At 31.2% G+C, this 23,467-nt stretch overlaps 1 protein-coding gene across 1 annotated transcript in view; it reads left to right on the top strand.

Moving 5' to 3' along the window:
• Nucleotides 1-23,467, top strand: part of AP3B1 (adaptor related protein complex 3 subunit beta 1) — a 215,688-nt gene that overhangs the window by 33,055 nt on the left and 159,166 nt on the right. The window contains exons 3-6 of the mRNA XM_015590336.1: nt 7,618-7,692; nt 13,085-13,180; nt 13,790-13,950; nt 15,992-16,058. Coding sequence (XP_015445822.1) covers nt 7,618-7,692; nt 13,085-13,180; nt 13,790-13,950; nt 15,992-16,058 — 399 coding nt within the window. The remainder of the gene's footprint in view (nt 1-7,617; nt 7,693-13,084; nt 13,181-13,789; nt 13,951-15,991; nt 16,059-23,467) is intronic.

The raw sequence follows: 23,467 nt of genomic DNA, 5'->3' as shown, positions 1-23,467 counted from the left end.
TATGTTTAGGTCTTGGATCTATTTTTCATTACTCTTTATGTATGGTATGAGGTAAGAGCCAAGGTTTTTTTTTTTTTTTAACACATGCATATCTAATTTCTTCACACTATTTGTTACTAAGAAGCTGTCTTTTCCCCACTTTCAGTTTCAGCCTTCAATGAAATATATATGGATCCACTTCTGAACTCAGATATTCTGATTCACTGATCTTTATGGCTGTTGTTTCGGCTAATACCTCACTCTTGATTTCTGTAAACTTAAAGTCTTTAATTTTTTTTTTTAAAGATTGCTTTGCTTTTTCTATATTCTTTGCATTTCCATATAAATTTTAGAATCAGCTTGTCAGTGTCTGCAAAAAAAAAATTCTGGGATTTATATTGGAATTGCATTAAATCTGTAGATCAATTTTGGGAGAATTAACATTTTAACAGTAGTTTGTCTTACGACCCATAATCATGATTCTGTCTCTTTTCTGTTTAGGTCATCTGTAATTTCTGATAATAATGTGTTGTAGTTTTTAGTGTTAAATTTTAAGTTCTATTAATTTATTAATACTTTCTCTAAATACTTTGTGTTTTTGAAGGCTATTAAATGATATTTTTCAGTTTTCAACTAACAATTGTTTGCTAATTCCCCCGTTTATTAAATAACTTATAGTTATTTTGCTTGAAACTTTTTCCAGTGAGCTATTATAGCAATCATTTGTTCAACTTCTTTTCCAATGTTTAATTAGATTTCTAGTTAGCCGCATATTGTTATGTAGAAGCTTTTAATATTATTTAAAAATTTTTGTGTGTGTGTGGGTATCATTTCAAAACATCTTTTGCGTAGAAGTAGTTTGCTGGAGGTCAGTCAGCAGATTTTTATATTGACTTCAAATTTTCTTGTATTTTCTTAATGTAATTTTTAATTTGTCTTTATAATTTGGATTTCATGAGTCCTACATACAGGGTTTTATCACCTCCTATGATTACAGAGTAGTGAACAACTTTTAAACATTTCTAAATTTTAATCTGCCAAAATTTTAAATGTTATATGTTTGTTTTACCGTATTACTTTCTAAAATATATCAAAATGCTGGCAGGGCATATCTGACTGTCTTTCACAGTCAGTGGTCCTATGATTGAACAGAGAATCTTCTCAGCAATAGCTACCAGTGAGAAACCTTAGTGATAGTCACAATTCATTTTGTTATCTTTCTTTGGTAATATCTGAGACTTATGTAGAATTGTGGGGTTATGTTTCCAATGTTTTATATGTTGATAATGTCTGATGTATGCCAGAGCATCCTTAGAGAAGGAAAGCTACCTACTTAAAAATCTTGTGGTCACTTATTATGTAGCAGGACTCAAGTTAAACCATACATACAGTATTTTTCGTGATATTTCTGAAAAATATGTATTTAATGTTTATAGCATTTGCCTGTGTTTTATCTTGGCTTGGTGAACAATGGTGAACTAAGGCGAATTTGAAATGTATTGTTTTATATAGTGAATTCATAATAATTTTTTTAGCTAAAAAACTGATGAGTTGATTACCCAGAGTCGTGGAGGAATGGAATATTTGGTATATTGAAGTCGTTGATAAAATTCTTAAAATTCCTAGTAGGAATTTTGATATGTATTATTTCATAGCCATACACATTACAGGGTATTTGGTTGGATAGTATTGTCTCTAAAAGTAATTTTAGAGGTCCAGATACTTTGATTAAATATTTAAAAAATATATTAGACCAAATACTAATGGTACATTATTGTTGTAGAAAAAATTGAGAAAGTCCATGTAAGAAGAGGAAACTAATAATATACATAATTCTTACTGTCATGAGTTAATGATCATACCAAACATTTTGGTCTAAATCTTTCTGGACATTGCCCATCCCTTGCTCTTTCTTCCCTCAACAAAAGTATTTCACTGTGTGTGTACTTTAAAGTAAAGGATTCATTTATTTTTTGCTCTTGGGTTGGAAATTGCTTAAAAGGCTAATATTTTTCTGCCATCTTGTTATGTATCAGGACCAGTTACTAAAAGCAAGCCTGATTTTTCATTATAGAACCTTAGCGGGTTTTCTAATAGTTTTGCTTAGCGTACTTTCTGGGATAAAAATCAAGAGTTGGTTTATTTTCTTTTTCTTCATTTACTCTTGGCTGTTGATTCTTGAGTTGTGTTTGGGTCTGCAACTCTGTAATATCTTTTTTCTTTATTTTTTATTGTTACCTGTAAATTAACCAGTATTTATTTATGAATTAAAAATTTTGAACTTTTGAAATAAACCATCTTTATTGCTGTAGAAAACGAAGGTAGTTAAAATTGTTAAGGAATTAAAGCAGAGTTCTATTTTTTTTCCTTGAGTTTAAAAAAAATAATGTGGATTTTTGGATTTAGAGTATTATTTAATATTTAAAAACAAATATGAACAACATATGAAAATCAGTCATTATAATATATCACATTAACAGAATGAAGGGAAAAAACATGTTATCTCAGTTGATATAGAAAAAAACATTTGACAAAATTCAGCACTCTTTCATGTTAAAACACTCAATAAACTAATATTAGAAGGAAACTACTTCAACATATTAAAGGTCATATGTGAAAAACCCACAGCTAATATCATATGCAATGGTAAAAGACTAAAAGCTTTTCCCCTACAATCAAAAACAAGACAAGTATGTCTGCTTTTGCCACTTCTTTTCAACATATTATTGGAAGTTTTAGCCAGAGAAATAGCAAGAAAAAAGAATAAAAGGCAAAGTGGAAATGAAAAAGTAAAATTATTGTTGTTCACAGACAACATAATTTTATATTTAGAAAATGGTAAAGATTCCATAAAAAAAACTTTTAGAACTAATAAATGAATTTAGCAAAGTACACAAAATCAGCATGTAAAAATTGTGTCTATACACTAACAATGAACAATCCCAAAAGGAAACTCCTAAACAGTCTCATTTACAATAGCATCAAAAATAATAAAATACCTACGAATAAACTTAACCAAGGAGGCAGAAAGACATATAAACTTGAAAACTGCGACATGTTGCTGTAAGAAATTAAAGAAGATACACATAAATAGAAAGACATCCTATTTTCATAGATCGAAATACTTAATATTAAGATGTCAGTATTCCCAAAGCCATCTATGTATTCATTGTAATTCCTGTCAAAACCCCAGTGATGTTTTTTGCAAAAATAGAAAAATCTATCCTAAAATTTATTTGGGTCCTGAGTAGCCAAAACAATGCTGAAAAAGAACAAAGTTAGGAAGTCTCACACTTCCTGCTATAGTGATGAAAACAATGTGGTACTAGTATAAAGACAGACACATATACCCAATAGAGAGGCCAGAAATAAATTCTCATATATGGTCAAATGATTTTCAGCAAGGATATAAGATCATTCAGTGGAAAGGATAGTATTTTCAATAAATGGTGCTGTGAAACTGTATATCCACAAGCAAGAGAATGAATTTAGATCCCTACCTTATACCTTATCTTAAATAAATCAAAACAAATCAAAGACCTAAATGTAAGAGCTAAAACTATAAAACCTGTAGAAGAAAACATAAGGCAAAAGCTTCATAACATTGGGTTTATTGAAGGATTCTTAGCTATAACACTGAAAGGCGAGCAACAAATAAAAAAAAATAGTTATCAAAATTTAAAAAACGAAAATTTAAAAAAACAGAGACTCATGGACATGGACAGTAGACTAGTGGTTACCAGAGGGTAGAGGGGTGGGAGGAAGTAGATGAGGTAAAAGGGGTCAAATATGTGGTGACAGAAAGAAATCTACCTATGGGTGGTGAACACACAGTACAATATATATGCCTTACTGTTGAATTGTACACCTGAAACTTACTAGATTTTGTTAACCAATGTCACCATAATATAAATAAATTAATTAATTAATTAAATAAATAAAAATTGTGCATCAAAGGGCACCATCAACGGTGTGAAAAGGCAACCCGCAGAATGGGGTAAAATATTTTCAAATCATATCTGTTAAGGAATTAATATCTAAAAAAATATAAAAAACTCATACAAGTCAACAACTGAAGAGCAGCAGTTCAATTAAAAATGGGTAAAAGACTTGAACGTTTACTTGTCTTATATTTCAGTAGTAGGTAATATTAGAGCCACTTATGATCAAATGGTAAGTTGTGCTAGGGAAGGAATATCCTATATCCACTTATTCCTCAGATGGTGGTAACTAATGAGTAGATAGTTTTCTAAAATATCTCAAGAGAACCACATCTATAGAAATTTATTGAAATTTCTGCCATGCGTATAGTATCATTCAAATAAAAAATATCCTGGATTGACTCTATAACAGAATGGATATAATAGCAGAAAGAGGGAGAAGTTAAAGACATCATAAGATATTAGTCAATTTGCAGACTAGATATTAAAAAGAAAAGAAATGAACAAAGCCTCAGGGTCGCGTTGAATAATATCAAAAGATCTAACAAATATGTCCAGAAGGAGAACAGAAAGAGATTAAGGCAGAAAAATATTTGAAGAAATAATGGCTGAAAACTTCCTAGATTGATGAATGACATACATTTGTAAATGAAAGAAGCTCAGCGAACCCCAATCAGGATAAACTTAAAACTGTTTCTAAACAAATAGCAGTTGAATTGTTGAAAACTAAAAATAAAGAAAAAATCTTGAAAGCACCTGGAAAACAATGATACATTACATACAAGGGAGCAGTTATTCGAATAACTCCATGTTTCTCATTAGAAACGATGGGAGCCAGAAGACAGTGGAACATCTTTAAAGTATTGAAGGAAAGTAATTGTTAACCTAGAATTCTCTATCCAGTGAAAATACCCTTCAAGAATACAGTAAAATAAAGACATTTACAGGTGAAGAAAAACAGTATTTCTAGCTGATCTGCTTTAATGAACTGTAATAGAAGTTCTTCAGGCGGGAGGGAAATGATAGCAGATGGATTTTGATTGAGATCAGTTGAAATGGCAAATATCTTATAAACATAAAGGACTAATTTTGTTCTTCTTAAGTTATACCACTCTCAAAGGTTTTCAATGGATGTAGATGTAATATATTGTATAATAGCTGTAACATACAGGCTTGCAGGGAGGTGGGATTAAAAGAGCCTATAGGGTTGTAAAGTTTCTACATTTTATTTGTTGTGGTACAATATTCTAAGTAGACTAAAAGATTTGATTATCTGTTTATCTGATAATCCCTCTAGAAGAACCACTGAAAGTTATACAAAGTGATATAGTCAAAAAGTCAATATAAAAATTAAAATACTAAGTGCTAAAAAATTACCAAGTAATGGGGATTAATGGTGATCAGAAGAACAGAAAACACAGAGAATAAACAGAAAACATAAGATCGTAGACCTATATATAAATACAATAATTATATTAAATATAATTGATCTAAAGCCACCAACTAAAAGAGGTTGTCAGATTGGATGAAAATATCGAGATACAAGTATATGTTCCCTAGGAGAACCCAATTTTTAATATAATGATATAGATGGATTAAAAATATACGGATGGGAAAATATATACCATGCAAATACTAACCAAAGCATAGTACTCTCTTTTACCACTTCTCATATTACATTCGTTTATTGTTCCTCACCCCCAGTAGAAAGACTCATTGCCAACAGGCAAGGACTTTGTATTGTTGGTTGTATCCCCAAGACCTAGAATAGTCGTTGGCATGTAGTGTCCTCTCAGCAAATATTTGTTGAGTGAATGTGACAGTAGGATTTTTTCTTCCCTTATGTATTAGCATCTTTTTGAATATCATTCTGTAGACTAAAGTTGAGGAAACCTTAGAATAGGATGTAATAGGACAGGATCTCTGACTTACATTAGATAATCATTGAGTAACTGAAGGTAGGGGCCCTAGAGAACATTTAATCCCTCTCTCCTTATTTTACAGATGAGGAAATTGAGAGAGGTGTAAAAATCATATAAAGATGTTTTAGCTGAAGTATTTCGTGAACTTTCTGTAAAACTAAGCAGATTTTACAAAATACTCAAATAATAGTACAGGTAAGGAAATAGAATATGAAAGGACTAGCTTGTTTTAGAGTATCTTAAAGCTGTCATGTAGAAAGGTCTTCTGAGAAATTGCTAACTGAGATTGTAATGCTTAAAGTATCACATGGTATTTATAAAACATTTGTCGTAAATTCACAAAACTAATACTTTCTATTTTTTAAGATAGTTTCTTAGATACGGTGTGTAGTTCATTAAGAATCTCTTTCCAAAAAATTATCCTGTAGTTAAAATTTTATTTTGTGGCTACCAAAGTCTGGACTATTGAAGAACATAAAGATATATTCTGAGAATGAAACTGAAGGATATGGGAATACAGGTAGACATAAAACTGAAATAAACAGAAATAAAAGATAGCACATTGGAAATTTCAAATGAAGAATGTAGATTAAAATATTCCAGAGGAAATTAGGATTGGATGCCATAGTGAGCTAGGTGTTAGGAGATGACTCTAGCAAGGGAGAATGATAAAATTTGATTAGATAAAAGGTTAGAACTTAAAAAAATAAGAAAGAGTTGGGTTGGGAACATGACAGGCGCACAGTAAAGGAGCCAGAGAATATACTGGTAGTGGATAGATCAGTTTATCTTCATAGTAGCATTGGTGTAGAACAATAATGGCTGATGAGCTTAAAAGAGGTATTAGTGCAAATTGTGAGGGTATTTAAATATTAAGTGAAATAGTTTGAACTCTTAGGCAGTCAGGGGCTTTTGAAATCTTCGAGGGAGGCTGACGTGCAAAATAGTGTTTTAAGCATATTAAATCGTCAGCGATGTACATTATGGATAGGAGGAGGAGACTGTTGAAAAAAGTCCTTTGTGAGGTTACTGACTATGCTAGGGCAGTAGCAGTGCGAAGGGAAATTCTAGCATTAATGAAAGATTAGTTTGGTTTTAGACATAACTACTTTGGGATGAGAGACATCTAATGATGCCCAGTTAGAGAAGTGGAACTAAGAGTTAGGGCTAGAGTTTGTGGAATTGATCCCAATAAAGGTTAGAGTTAAGTCATGAGAGTGAATGAAATCTTAGCAATTTCAGAAGTTGTAGAATAGTGTAGCCCGAATAGGTGGTGGTACACAGAACTTGAATGGACAGAGAACTTGGTGAAGGGAACTTTAAAAAGTAATAGTTGGAGAAGTAGAGGAACCTATGAAATAAAACCAAGGAGAAAAGACTCTGTGCAAAATAACATTTATTTTCCACCCCCATTGCAAATGCAGTACCTCTTTAATGTAAGAATTGGAGAATGAAGACTAGTACAAATATTTTAAAAAGTATTTACAATCCTATTAGCCAGAGAAAACTGTTGTAAATATTTTATTATGTGTCTTAAACTATTATATATTTCTTCCTTAAAATGTCTGTGTATTTTTGTATTTATATTGCTATGCAAGAGATAGATTGCTCTTTGCCACAGATGGTTGGGATACGTAAGATAACTCAGTTTAACATGTTAATTCCATAGTTTATTTGCTGATTCAGTCTTTTAAATAATGTGGAATTTATGGTTTGTTTTCAAATGAATAATTTTTAAAAAGATTTGGCTCTAATAATCTGTTTTAATTCTTCAGATGATTGCAAAAGGGAAAAATGCATCTGAATTGTTTCCTGCTGTTGTGAAGAATGTGGCCAGTAAAAATATTGAGGTACCATTCTGATTCATAATTTTCATGATTTGTTTTGTTGTAAAAAAAAAATCATACTTTTTAGTTACTTAAAATGCAACATAAGATATTTAAGTATCGCTAGATTTTTGTTGATTTTTGAGGAGGGTATGTTTGCTTGGTAGAAGTTGTGATATCTGCATGAAAGTGAAAATGCCAACAGACATGCCTCCTATTTGCCCATTGTTAGCAACTGTGATCATCAAGAAATATGCCTGGTCGTCTTTTTGACTCTGGGAAGTTTGGGAGAAGAAACAGTGTCCACTGAAGAATATTTTCAAAGATCTGGTGATGTCAGGGCAGATATTTTAAATGGAGATAAATGGAGTATAACAGGTAGAAATTAAGGATATAGGGAAAATTTTTCACTTATAATTAAGGATTAATATTATAATTAAAGCCACATCTCTTGGTTTTGTTTATTCGGTAGATGCTCTTCTAGAGTGTACAGTGTGCATCTTTAACTTATTACAGTCTTCCACTAGGATTTACAATATACATCTGTAAGTTATCACAGTCTACTTTCAAATAACATTATACAATAGTACCCCCTCGCACATCACCCTGTGAATTTGGTTCTGTCATTTTCTATATTTTGTATATGAAGACAAGGTAACAGAAAAGTTAAATTATCTGATCAAGGTCACAGCTAGTCTGTGGAAGAGTCAAAGTCCAAAGCCAGGTTGCTTGGCTTCAGAACCCATCATAGACCCTTTTAGAGCAGTCCTTGCCGTTTGGTGAGTTCTTCCTCCTCTTTCCACCTTAGTGTCTTTGACCACTTATCAACATTGGATATTAGCTGTCCTTTGGGAGGTATCTGGCATTGGTATAAATTTGTTATGTTTTAAATATGGGTAGAAATAACCAACTCCTTAGATATTGGTTATAAATTAACGAGTTCTCCCTGAACTTGTAGTCTTCTTATAAACAGAAAATTCTGTAGTAGTTATTGTTCCTTCAAAGCTGTATGTACTTTTCAGTTATAATAGTAGAACTTTTCTATTTGTTCATCTTTTCCTTTACAATCAGATTCTGGTATGCTGCCTAATGTTCTACAATAAAAATGTCCCTATAAACATAATTAGATTTGTTTGGATTTCTTTTGTTCTTGAAATATCGTTTTAGTTTTTTGAAACATGCTTAATCCTTAGATGTTTTGGGAAAACTGACATAAGCTTTTCAAAATTTATGTTCAAAGAATTGATTGATGTTTTATTGCTATCAAGTGCAAAATTTCATTTTTACAAGTACATGCTCCCTTAGACACACAGTTGAGCTATACGTCATCTGCCATTCGATGTCAAATGATACCAAAAGTGACCTAGTAAGCAATCAGTGGTTATAGTACAGAAATAATCAAAGGTTTAGTCAATAACTCATGAAGTTTGATGTACCAGTATTGATAAACTAATTAAAAAGATCTGCCTGTGTTCTTCCAGCCTACTGGGGCTCTGCTATGATTAGCTTTACAGCAAGGAGTGTTGTAACATTGAATGAAAGTAACTGATCAGAGAATGTTGTAGTCACGGAGCTTTAAGTACTCCCATTTCTGGTCACAGAATGGTTTCAGGGAAAGTAGGCTTTCTCTGCACACCTGCAGCCAGTCAGTGCATAGGCCTCTTGTGGTCAATATTGATTGATCTTATAACAGAACTAGAACAAATTTAGTGTTTTGCAACCTTCTGTGATTTAATATTGTTATACTTTTACTATGACAGTCACCAAAATCTTTCTATAATAGTGAGTAATTATAGCAATACCTGCAGCTCAGCTGTGTTTCTGAATGTTTTAATGTTGCCAATATAAACCTCTGGATATATTCTGGAGCTTGTAATTCAGCTTTAAAAAGTTGGCTGTACAGTTACTTGGTAAATAAAGGTGTTACTGGGAAATCACAAGATGAGGGGATAGGTGGACTCTAACCCATTCTTTCAAAACTTTCCAGAGAATTGTAGATACGAATATAATTAGTAAGGAGAAAGAATATTTTAAATGATTAATTTCTTAATTATTTCTAAATAATTAATTTCTTAATTAAAGACTTTGGAGATAATCTTCTTAATACTTATCATTTCCTCGTAGTATGTCGATTGTCGGTGAATTATATTGGTGGTGGTAACTTAGATCCTAAATGTAGCAGTCTAATGAAAAATATCTTCATATTTTTCAGTCTGCCATTGGGTTGTGATGTTTCTTTCATTCAACTGGTAACTATTGAGCTCTTAGTATATGCCTCCAATGTGATGAGTATATAAATATATAAATAAGTAAGGAATGGTTCCTGAACTAAATAACCTCATGTTCGTTCCAGGGTAGATTTGAGAAATATCTACTTAAATACCTCTTGTGTGTTGATTTGATACATTGAAATTACTGTAAATCAGAACCTATAAGTGTTGTAATCTTAGGAACTTTAAAATCTGGTTGGGGAGAAAATTATCTTTACCTCAATTAGATATGTGCTTCCTAAATTATAATTTAAGAATTTAAGAATTTTTTAAATTCTTAAATTATAATTTAGGAATTTAAGAATTTAAAAAACTTGTATTTCCACTTAAAATAATCTAATACATTGGTTATATTTTGGATCATTTGGTTGCCATCTTGTATACTACTATCACATAATTTGGGAACCCATTTGTATAAGATCACTTGGTTCCACTTGGCTTATGGACTTTCAGGGTACCAAGTGGATTGAGACCATATGTAGATGCGTGGTCACTTAGGTGAGACTGCTATTGATTGATTGGCAGTCAGAGGTGTGTTTTTTTTGGAGAGAGTTTGTTCCTGGTTGATTAACATTCACAGATTGCTTAACTTCCAAAAGTTTGTTCATTTAGCTGGGTTTTTAATGATCTGTTAAACAGGTTTACAACAGTTTTGGTGGCTGTATGTTGCCAACGCTACAGAAAAAGCTGTCTTTGTAGGGATCTTAAAAATAATTTCAGCTTGAGATTTTTATAAAGAAGAGATTTAAAATACTTTTATAATTAGAGAAAATATCATTTTGTGTTGGTGGATGTCTGGAAAGATAAGATTCATCCCTAAAGTGAAAATATCTTTATTGTTTTATCTGAACACAAAATTAATAAATATGCCAGCATCCAGAGATAATCATTGTTAACATTTGACTGTATAGATTTCTCAACTTTTATGTTCACCTGGTGTGGATCCTGGTTCTCCTTTAATAGATGTGCTTTATTAGTCAAGTTGCTTAACTTCCCTGTGCTTCAGTTTCTTAATCTGTAAAATAGGCATAGTAAGACCTGTTCATTGAGTAGTGAATATAAAATGAATTAATCTAAGAAAACATTTAGAACAATGCCTGGCACATAGTTAGTGCCGTATATGTATTTACCATTATTTCCGTATTGTGTTCATTCTAAGACGTTTGTTTTCTATTTTAAAGTATCTACAGTTGGGACTTACCTTAACAATTGACGGTGACTTATGCTTGGCAGGGGTTTTTATTTCTTTCTTTGTGGTTCATGATATAATGGTGCATTTTAAAATTGATGGTCTATCTTAGATTGATAAAAATATGATATGTGTGTATCTTTTATACACCTTTAAAAATTTTACAAGGACATATTTTTAATGTCAGGTGTAGATTTATTTAATTCTATATGTAGTGGCTGGATAGTATAGTGTTATATGGATGTACTGTATTTTACTATTCACATATTAATAGACTTTTTATAATTTTATTTTTGCTTTTGTGTAAGATTTTGATGAATGGAACTTGGGGAACAATAGGTGATAACCTCAATGGAGATAGAAATAAAAAATGCAAGTTATATTTTGGATCTGTTTCTGTTTGACTACAAGGGAAGTTTGAGACAGATTTTGGACTATATTGAGTACTGAGTTAAGGATTGTAGATTTTGTTTTTAAGATTTTATGGATTCATTTAGCAATAAAAAGTAATTGGAAATAAATTTTTGTTACTTTCACCCATGACCCTGTGATATAGTATGGAATAATGGATTGATATCAACTTAAAATGGTGTTTAGCATTTTTGTTAATAATGATGATGTAGAAAATACGTTCATTAAGTTTTCACTTGTGCTCATGATATTACGAAGAATAGCAAAATAAATTGAATTACAAATTAAGGTCGAAAATTATCTTAGGATAATTTTGGGTTGAATTTAAGTTGTTGAAAATTTTTAAGGGTAAATGGAAGATCTTGCCCTTCTTTTAAAAGAAAATTAAAACCTCACTAGGACAGTACTCAAGTATGGGTTGATTTAGTCAATAGTACATTTGGAAAATGTATATTGTTAAAATTAAGAATGAGTTGTATCAGTGGAAGCACCATATCTGGAACAAAGTCTTATCTAGTGTGTTCTGCTTAGACTTCATTTGTGGTTTGGAATGCCACACTGAAAGAAATAGAGACAAATTGGAGTGAGTTCAGAAGTGAGCAGAAGGTTGGTAAAGGAATGCAAAACTGTGCTCTGTCAGGAGAAATTGGAGTGTGAAGGAAAGAAGGCCATAACAGTTGTCTTGAAAGTACTATAGATTAATTAGTATGATGTAAAATATGGGCCAGCGTAGCACTGTTTCTCCTTTGCAGCATCAATTCTAGCTATTTCCAGCTACTTCCTTTCATTTCTTATGCTCTTTGAACATTTCATAAACTTAGGTATGTACTATAGTGATACATAAGGAGATTAATCAGGCAGTTCTATCTGAAGATATTTGAGAAGGGAGATACAGGCTATGAGCAGTGACAGAAGGAAGCAATTTTCATTTAACTTTTCTGTTCATCATAATTTTGTTATAAACTTAGCGATTAAATTGTCTTTAAAAACAGTTTTCAGAACACACTCCCTGACTTTTGGAATTTTTATTACATTAAATTGGTATTATTGTCACATATTATTCTTATTGAGCAGATGATATCATGTAATGCATATTGGAATGTGCATATTACTATAGAATCAGATTTGAGGTTCCAGCACCTTTTGACAGATGAAGAAACATAAGCTCCTTCCTACACCACATAGTTAGCGGACAGAGCCCAAGTTCTTTCTATTATTTGTATCCCTCATTTTGAAAATGTTTTTGCAATTCACTTAATATTTTAATATTCTTTTATGAGTTTTACTCAGGGACTTTTTATTCCCTTCAAGAGGAAGGACATCTCGATAGGATGTTACTATTATAGATTGAATTATTAAAATTCTTATTTTACAAGAGTTTTCTGTTGTCATTTTTTATTCTACAGTATATTATCTTTATTTTACAATCTAAGCTATGACCAGGTTCACTTATTTACTTCAAGAAAATTAAGAATAAATTTTGGTATAGAAAATACAGAATTTTGAATTACTCTGGCTAGGATTAAATGATTTTTTTTTTTAACAGATCAAGAAGTTGGTATATGTTTACCTCGTTCGATATGCCGAAGAACAGCAGGATCTGGCACTCTTGTCCATAAGTACTTTTCAGCGAGCTCTGAAGGTAAATAATAGAGCGAACAGGCAAATAGCTACAGGGTTTCTGCACAGTTATAGGTGTGTCATTTAAAGAAGTGGAGCAATAATTCACTAAGTGGCACAGTAGTGTTTTTGGAAGAGTTGAAAGGCCTCTCACAGTGCCTATTCAATACCCTTAGAAAATAATTTATATAACCAACTGGACCTTGCCCTACGTTTCAGTTTCTGTATGTTTATATTCAGCATACTCATTCTCATGCATCTTCATCATTATACCAACTATTTGTTGAAAGTATGCAAAGAGGGGACATGATTCTTTTAAAGATAAAATTTGTGACCTGCAGCATTTTAATACAAAACTCAAAAAACCTAGCATGTTTAGTAATCAGTGATCAACTAGAATTGAAATCATTAGTTTTCTTGTTAAAACATTATTCTGAGAAGTAAATATTTAATTCTCTTTTTTTCCTTATCCATTTCCATATACTGGTTGTTTATTTTAAATTAAGTAGCTTTTTTTTTTTTTTGCTATTGTTATATTGCACCCTAAAAGAACCTATTAACTGTGTCATAAAGATGTCTTTGAAATTTTGTAAATTTGAAAGTTTGATGAATATTTTTGCACTATTTTTAGGACCCAAATCAACTAATTCGTGCAAGTGCTTTGAGAGTTCTGTCAAGTATTAGAGTGCCAATTATTGTACCGATTATGATGCTCGCTATTAAGGAAGCTTCTGCTGATTTATCACCATATGTTAGGAAGAATGCAGCCCATGCAATTCAAAAATTATACAGGTAGGTGCTTTGTTAGTATCAAAGATCTCTAATGCTATATGTAATGTTATAGCCCATGGCTTATTTTATTAGCTCTTAGAACTAGTCTGTTCTAAGTTCACACAGTGACTATGTTTTTCTCCCACATTCTTAAGACATCTTTAGTTTTGTTTCGGTTTTAGAGACCCTATGCAGGTTTTTACTTGTGAGCCTATTAGAGCCTAGGATAATTTATAAATTTTATAACTTAAAAATAATCAGAATTTTAATTCCCATTTATATAGTCTCTCATGTACACATACACATATATTATTAGAAAATTAAGATTTTTTGTTTGTTTATTGTAGGGTAGAGTTGTATGTATGTTATCCTTTGGACTTACTTTGTTTTCTGTTTTTCCATGTCTGATTCTTTACAAGAGCTATTTTATTAAATAATTTTTAAATACTAATTTTTAAATATAGCACCATACCGTATTTGTATGATGTTTTTATTAAAATATAATGCCTTGATCTCTGTGGTAAACATATTGCCAAAAAAATTACCTGTGATAATTTAGTATTATTTTCTGTTACCATTTATTTTACAAGCTTTTATCAAGATTATTTTATGTTACTGGTGTTATGTTTGTAAAATGTTTGAAAACAGTAGGGGATGTATTATCACATATTTGAGGAAAAAAATCAAATCTGCCAAGTAATTAAAGGCAATCTATAATTGAATAAGATTTTAACATATGATTTATATGTATATACAAAGGCACACTAAAAATGCTTTTTAATAGTTAGGGCATTATGGGGTTTCATAATGTAAAGATGTAATGGAATGGCATAAGTTAGGAAAGACTGCTTAGAGAAGAGAGACTGGAACTGAAATTTGAAAGAATTGAAAGGTTGAATGTTCAGATAATTATAATGATTAATAATAAACATATAATGCTTGTACAAAGTAAAAACTCATTTTCTTAGATTAACTGTCAGATAACATGCTTCTCACTCATTGTCTTTTTTTGTTATAAACTTGTAGAATAAGATCAGAGTTTACTGTGATGGTTTAAAAGTCTATCACTGGGCTCCATTTTATTTCTTCAGCTTCATCTTGTACTCTCCTTGCCTTGAATTTACAGTCTAGTAGTTCAGTACTGTTGGTTAATCCTCTTCATAAAATGTTTTTATTTCATTACCATCTCTTGTTCCTCCTTTAGTCTCTACCTAGAAAATTTCCTCCTTTCTCCAGCTCTAATGTCAAGTTGTTTAAGATTCCTCTAAGATGTCAATTCCTATAAGAAATCCTCCCTAACCTTCCTGCCTTCATTGTGCTCTTCCTCTTTATCTTCATAATCCCTTTTATTTATCTGTTATACGATGTGATTATGTTTGGGACTGTTTACTAAACTCTATCTTATTTATCTTGGTATACCCATTGTTCAGCTTTTCAGTAACCCAACAATTGAATTCCATGTTGGGAAGAAATTATGTTGTCAATATCTCAATGCTTAAAGCTGCTATTAAGATGCATTTCTTAATTCTGTACCTATGTAAGCCTTTGCTTATGTTTCTTGGTTTTAGATGGCAGGTTTTATAATACATGTCTGCATCAGTGAACTAGGATGATACAAAATTCTTATTTGGAAATTCTGTATATTTATTTTTGACAATTATATATCCATAGTTTAAAAAAAATGATTATCATCCTGTTATTTTTATCTCCACAGTTAAAAAAAAATTGTGGTTTATTTACTTGTAGTTAATTTCTTAAGGGTTTCTAACTTTTTTTTAGAAGTGAATTTGTTCTTTAAATACTTTCTTAATGGTATTGGTATCTGGGTTTAATTAATATCAGCAACTTTAGAGAGAAAGGTTAGCCATTTGAGAGAAAAGCATTCCATTTTACTTTAAATTTGTTTTCTGTTTGTTTTTATTTTTACAATGAAAATTTAAAAATTTTAAACTTAAAATTTAAAATTTAATTTAAAATTTCTCAATATTCTTGAAATCATTGGCCTCATTTAAAGTTAGAATTAAAGGGAAAAAATTTAATGTATGTTCTTTTTATGTCTTAGCCTTGATCCAGAGCAGAAGGAAATGTTAATTGAAGTCATTGAAAAACTTCTGAAGGATAAAAGCACAGTAAGTAATGCCTTTTTATGTTGAAGTAAATTGTATTTTAACCTTTTGGCCAGAATTGCCATCCTCCGGTAATTTGCCAAAATGACCAATACTAAGGGAAATAGGAGAGGCACCTGCTATATGTTCTCTAGGCCTTTTAAAAAATATAGAGTTGTTCCTTTGGCCACATACATGCAAATCTACCAGAAATTATTGTAGATATCAAGGAAATGAGTGCTATTCAAAAAGGAATGCCCCTCAAATGTTACCATAACAAAACTGGAAGAGACTATCGTGTTACCCAGCATGTGGTTGACATTGTTGTAAACAAACAAGTTAAGGGCAAGGTTCTTGCCAAGAGAATTAATGTGCGTGTTGAGCACATTAAGGTACTCCAGGAGCCAGGATAGCTTCTTAGAAATGTGTGAGGGAAAATGATCAAAAAAAGAAGGAATCCAAAGAGAAAGGTACCTAGGTTCAACTGGAATGCCAGCCTGCTCCACCCTGAGAAGCACACCATGAGAACCAGTGGAGAGGAGCATGAGCTGCTGGAACCCGTTCTCTGTGAATTCATGACATGATAGGGGTAAAGAAATAAAAGACCTCTCTAATTGAGGAGGTGTTCCCTCCCCCAAAGAATATTTAAAGGAAACTTAAACTGTGAAAAAGAATTGTGTTTTATTTACAGAGTATCATTTTACCACTGTATATTTGATATAATTTTTCATATTGATTTTGAAATGGTATAAATATTATTGGAGTTCATTAAAATCCTTGAAGAATAAAAATGGCCATGTAAAGAGGATTGCATTTAGAATTTTAGTTTGTTACATGTTTCGTCATCAGAGTCTGAAGAAGAGCAAAAAGAAATCCTTTCTTTAATCTGTGGCTAAATCATTGACTGATTTTAGTGGCAAAATTTTTATTTCAAGCAATGCTTTTTTAGGATTTTTAAAGGCTAAATCACCTAGGAACAAATAATTGTTTTAAAATGAAGTATTAAGAAGTGTTAAAGAGATACTGAAAAATTAGAGGGGTGCATTTTAATATTATAAATATGTTTTTTCAAAAAAACATATTTTCGTATGTATAAGACTTTTATTGACTGGTAAGAATGATCTTACTGGCTAATATCTTTTGGGAATGTAATCTCTCCTCTCCTTCCCTGCCCCACTCCCATTCTATTTGTGTAGTGATAATGAGATCTAGGAATAGTGATGACCCATGGGGTCTGTGAGCAGACCTCTGGAGAACCTGGTGTAATGGTGTCTGTGATGGAGGCTTCTGTACCCACCTGTATGGCTCAACTATTGAGGAAAAGATCTCAGCAGATTTTAGGATGATACCACCAAGGAGCATATATCCATATATAGCAGCTATCTGATACAGTAGCCACTAGCCCCAAATAGCTATTGTTACATGGCTTACCCTGTGATCTATTATGGAAAATATTCATTAAAGTTTACTATTATTGTAGAGCTGTCTCTTTTTCTTTTTAATTCTGCCAGTGTTTACTTAATATACTTAGGAGTTCTGATGTTTGGTGCATGTATGTTTATAATTGTTTTCTTTTTTTCATTATAAAATGCCCTTCTGCCTCTAGTAATGCTTTTTATTTTAAAGTCTATTTTGTCCAATGTAAGTATAGTCAATCCAGCTTTTTTGGGTAGCTGTTTGCGTGATATATCTTTTTCTTTGTTTATACTCTCAACCCGTTGGTACTTTTTAAATCAAGTATAGTTGGATCTTGTTTTTTAATCCAATTTGGCAAGATGTGCCTTTTGGTTAAACAGTTTAATCCATTTACATTTAATGTTATTATTGATAGAGTTGAATTTACAGCTTCCATTTTACTTGTTTTTCTGTTTCATAACTTTTTTGTTCCTTATTCTTTACCGCTTTCTTTTTACATTAAGTAAATATGTTCTGTTAAACATTTTAATTTTTTTTAATGAATTTTTCACTATATATTTTTAATAATACTGGATTTTACATGAGGTTATACTTGAAGATTTCATTCCTAGGCCAATCAGCAAATTTCTTTTAGTCTGTCATGTAACAGAAAGCTTAATTGCATTCCTTCTGTAGTATTTGGTATAATGTAGCAAGTAAGCAAATATAGATTTGCTCAATAAATGAAGACAGAGACAAGAAATTTAATTCCTTTCTGTCTTCTGTATGGTATACTTGTTATCTGCTTCTATGACCCAGATACGAAATCAATATTATTGATATAGTGGTTAACTTGATTTTAGTAATAATAAAATAACATTTAGTTTCTTCTGTATACAAGACATTTGCTAAATACTGTGGAGAATACAGTAAGAGCTACAAGAAATATCTTTTATTTTAATGTAATTTACCATGATTTCTGCTACATTATACACTAAATTTGTTGCATGGCCTAGAAATGAAATCTCCATGTGTAATGTGTGCATGTCTTCCCAAACAAGGTACATCACAAGCGAAAATTATAGTCTTTGGAATTAGAGTTGGATTTGTGTCTGAACTTCTGCTGCTTGGTAGCTGTGTATCAAGCCTTCATAAGTTTCAGTTTCCAAACTTGTAAGGCTTATAATTCTAATGTATAAAGGTTTTGTTTGTATTGAATGAATTGTTGTACATAAAACCCTCAGCACAGTGCCTGATACCATAAATAATGGCAAATGAGAAGACATACTCAAAAAGGAATGTAAAGGACAATTTCTTTATAAATTTGGAATGTCTGTTCTTGATTTCTGACCATTTATTTCTAAAACACAGTAGAAGAAATAGAGTACCTTTTCATAGAAGGTATTTCATATGCGTTTGAATGATTGTGGAATTTATTACATTCTTGCAATTAGATGTTTACTACTATTTTTAATGTTTTGTCTCACAAATGGTTTGTGTCATGCCAATGTTCATAGGTTGATCTTTTGGGGACTTTGATGGTCTATCATTTATGAGGCACTCTTTTTTTCTAAAGTGTAGTATAGTATATATTTATGTTTTAAAAATTAAAAACATCTATATCTATTTTTCTATTTATATTACACAGCGATAGTTTATACTGAATACCTCTAATTCCATGTAACAGCACAGAGTTCCTTCTAGCTTCCTGCCTTTTCACCTTATTCAACGTTAGGAAATCTGGCTCCCATTATCCACAGCATATTTACATATTTGCTCAGTTCCAAAATGCAGAGAAAGTATTGTTTCAGGACTGCTAGCATGAGATACAGATTACTGAGTTAAATATTGGTTTAGAGTTGCTTTTTATATTTAGTCTAGCTTCTTCGATGCTATTATAAATTGAAATTTCTTTATCATTATATCATTGAACTCGTTATATTGGTATATAAGAAAGCTATTGATTTTCCGTACGGTAATTTTAAATACTATCTCTACTGAATTCGTTCTTTGTTTGATTTAGTTTTGTCCTTCATTCTCCATAGTTTATTCTAGAAAATGAATTACATCATCTGCAAGTAGAAGTTGTTTTACTTTTCCAATTCTTATGACTAATTTTTCTTATCTAATTGTATTGGCTCATACCTTTAGTAGAGTGTTTAATAGTAGTAGAGATGGTGGGCATCCTTGCCTTGTTTCAGTCTAAAGAAAATGCCTGTAATGTGTCTGCATTAAGTGACATGCCGACCCTGAGGATTTTCTCTTTATCTTTGAAATATAATAGTATTATATGGTGTCTCAAGGTTACTTAAAGTGAATCAGCTTTTTCCTGGTACCCATTGAGCCTTTTCAAAATGTAAATTCAGAACTTATATTATTTCTAGTAAAGTAGTGGGTTTGTTTTTTTTAAAAAAAGATTATAGTTTTAAATATTAATTCTGTTCAGTTAACTTTTTCTTCAGGGATTTCAGTTTTATGTAAGTTGGATCTTTTTTTGCCTATTTTACGTTTCAACTGCTGTTTCTCTAAACCTTTTTACTTCTTTACATTATTTCTATTTCCTTGGTTCTTTTTCTACTTTTTCTTAATGCCCCTTATTAAAGTTTGATTCAACTATTTCCTTCTGAGGCACCTTACAATTTAATCATCATATCTGATGTTTTTTTTCCCTCTGTTTCTTTCCTGCTTTCAATCAACTCCTGTTTCATTTCTTCCTAATGTCTTTTGTTCATTTCTGTTCTTCGTTTTTGAATTTCTGATTCACATTCATTTTTCTGATCTTCAAAGGCTTCTCTGAAGGTACTTAATTCATTTTGTAGTGTTGTTACAGTTTTCTTTTGCTTTAACGTTGATTTTTTGTATGTGGGTAATTTTCATCAGGTGAATTAGTTTTCATTTTCTGTTTTCAATACTTGCAGATTACTTGCATCTTTATACTTCTTTCAATAGGGTTAGTGGTTTGAGTTTGAGGTTGCAAGATTCCTAGTATAAGAGCCCCCTCTCAGAATAGCAAGGTATGTTTTTTTATTAGATGACTTTTTTTGGAGGGCATCCATAAGATTATTTTGATTTTTTTTTTTTTCACTTGTAGGACGTAAAGTTTTCCTTTTATTTATTTTTTTTTTCTGTCCCCTTACAGTTTCTAAGGGACTCTTCTTTATCTACTTCTTTTCTAACCATTTTTTTTCCTTGAAACTTTCCCCTTTCAGGATAGCCTCATTTAATTCTCTCCCACTCCCTGTAATGAAGTCCTTCCCTCATAATCTGCTCTGATTTACCAGGAATCTTTTGCAGTATTTTCACACTTAGAGTACTCTTTCTCTTTCTGTTGTTGACTTCAGTTTCTTCTTATGCCCACCACCAACTCCTGTCTGCTTTGTTGTGGGCAGTTTTTATTAGAGTGTCATAGGGCTTTGTGAAGTTTTGTGATATAAGCATGAAAGATAACTCTCTGGGATTTAAGACTTATTTTCCTACTTTCATGTAATTTGAAATTTGAAGATTATCTGTGTTTTAATTATGCTTAGGACATAGGTTTTGTCTTTAGTTTTTCTGGGCTTGAATTGGAAGATTCACTAGGTAACATTAACTTTTCTACTCAGTATTTAAATTAGTTTTATTTTGAGAATGTTTTCTGATCATTTTTTTTCTTTGTATGATTATAGTGTATTACAGAAAGGTTAACAATGCTCTGATATCCATACATATATTTTATGGATCTTTATTCTTACATTTGCTTGTCACATGTAATACTTTATTGAAAGAAGACAGCTATGTTTTCTCTCTCCTCCAAGTTAATAATGTCAGCACTGACGTTTAAAATCAATAAATTATTTTTGTTTAAGAATTTCCTTATTAGAAGAACTAGGTCTAATTTATTTCCACATTTTGAAAAGGAATGCATTATCAGAAGGAGCTTCTTTCTTGCGACCATTGTCATGATGATGACATTGCTATTGCTGCTGTTAAATATAAATTCGAAAGGTATTAATCTATTTAAAAACTTTTCTTCATTTAACCTTTTGATTTTGAGATATACTTTCTGTTGCTTATTTTAACCTAAAGGAAGATTTTCTTATTTAGATCTCAAAGAAAAATAGTTCTATAATTCTCATTTTAAGGAAAGATGGCAATATAAACATATTAAAATAGAATGGTTTTTCCCTTTTACTAAAGACCAATTATTTGTCATATGAATAGTTCTCTTCTAAAAATAAATCACTTTGGGTTTGGGAATATAGTTATGGTAAGATAACTGGAAGAACATTTTAGTGTTAAGTTAGGGAACTGTTGTCTGAAGGTATCTAAAATTTTAAAGCTATAATAGATACCTCATAACTATTGTCAGTGAAATTAAAAGGGAATATTTTATCTATATTCTGTCATCTCTAATCACTTATTATGTTTCATTTTCTATTTCTAGATTTACCATTTTCATCCTGTCTTCTCTAACATATCCTAAACACTTCTTTACCACAAACCTTTTCAAATGTTCAGTTATACCTTCATTTTTTAAATTTGTAACTTTTTTTTTAAAATGTAGAAATCCATATTTGTTGAGCAATTTAAGCATAGCAGTGGATAATCTCTTATCTGGAACACCTCGGAAGCAGGGTGGTATTTATTTTCTTTTCCTATCAGGTTAATTTTAAAGAAATCCTTTTGATGGCATTTAACTTTCTAATTGAAAACAGAGTTCAGAGTTTGGTCAATGGCTACTGAAAAATGGAGTTGTTTATTTACATATTTTTAATGACAAAGTTTCCTTTCAATTTAGCTGTAGGATGATGTTTAATGAATATATTCATAGTTCATAACTAAACTGTGGGGTTAAGACACTATTTTATAAGTTATTGATTTAATGTTGGTGAAAGCCTCCCTGTTGTGAGCAAAAAAAAAGAAAACCCACATCTCTGAGTTTGTGCAGATGTTTTGTTGTGATAGATCTATTATCCAGCTATTAGAAGATAAATGACTTATCTTTCCCATTTTCCATGCCTCTAGAAAATTGAAATAAGAAGGGGAATATCATTTGGGCTGTATGATTAGGGCAGGTTGGATGGCTATTAATTTAAGAGAAGAAAATCTTGGCAGCATTGGCCAACTTATACCATATTATCAATCAAATCCTGATGCACTTCTTGTGATGACCCAGCACTCTCAGGTTTTTGCAACGTTAATTAGAATTCATGACAAAATAGATGCAAGGAAACGTTTTGTACCCTTCATAATTTTATAGAAAATTTATTGTTATTAAAGGAACCATTTGCTTAGTGTGATTTTTTTCATTACCAGCTTGTCAACTAGCATAGATAATCTGGAGAAAATATGAACTCCATAGATGGGGTGTCACTTTTGTTGATGGTTCATGTAGTTTACCTTGGAGCACAGCTAATGGCTGAAGTTCATAGCAACAGCACAGAAAAACGTGGCAACCAAGGGAAGATAAATGAACCATGTTTATTGCTTTAATATAAAAAATACATAAATGGAAAACTGCATTTGAATTTGATGAGCTCATTGCTAGTTTTGTTGGAGTGATTTATTTTTCCTCTTATATAAAAAGCTACTATTGACACAGTGAGATGGAAATTAACTGTTTGTTTTGGGGAAACTAATTTTTTGGTTTTAAAATCTGAGTAGATCATTTTATTTTAATTTTGGGAGTTTTATAGAATATTGAACATTAAATAGACCAAAATTATCAATTCTTCTGGCAGTGTTTAGCCTAGGGCCAGTTTGTTTAAACCGTACAATGAAATATCTAAAACATTTTTGTTTTGTGAATGTACTTTACATCCTTCCTAATTATTTTAGGTTTCCTTAAACTTTATTTGTACTTAAGTAATTATTTTCTTTCTTTTTTCATGTTCTTTGTTAGTACTTTAGAATTATATGGTATCTACAGCTCTTGATATAATAAATATAATACCATCTGGGAGCTGATTTTTCTTTTAATTGTTTGGTGTTTACAAAACACTGAAAATAAGAATCTGTAGGCTTAGGCAAAATAACTTCATTTTACATAGTAGTTCTTA

This window comes from Pteropus alecto, unplaced genomic scaffold (assembly GCF_000325575.1).
Source record: "Pteropus alecto unplaced genomic scaffold, ASM32557v1 scaffold20, whole genome shotgun sequence".
Classification (NCBI taxonomy): domain Eukaryota; kingdom Metazoa; phylum Chordata; class Mammalia; order Chiroptera; family Pteropodidae; genus Pteropus; species Pteropus alecto.
Note: the sequence above shows the minus strand (reverse complement) of the source record. Positions and strands in the feature narration are given on the sequence as shown.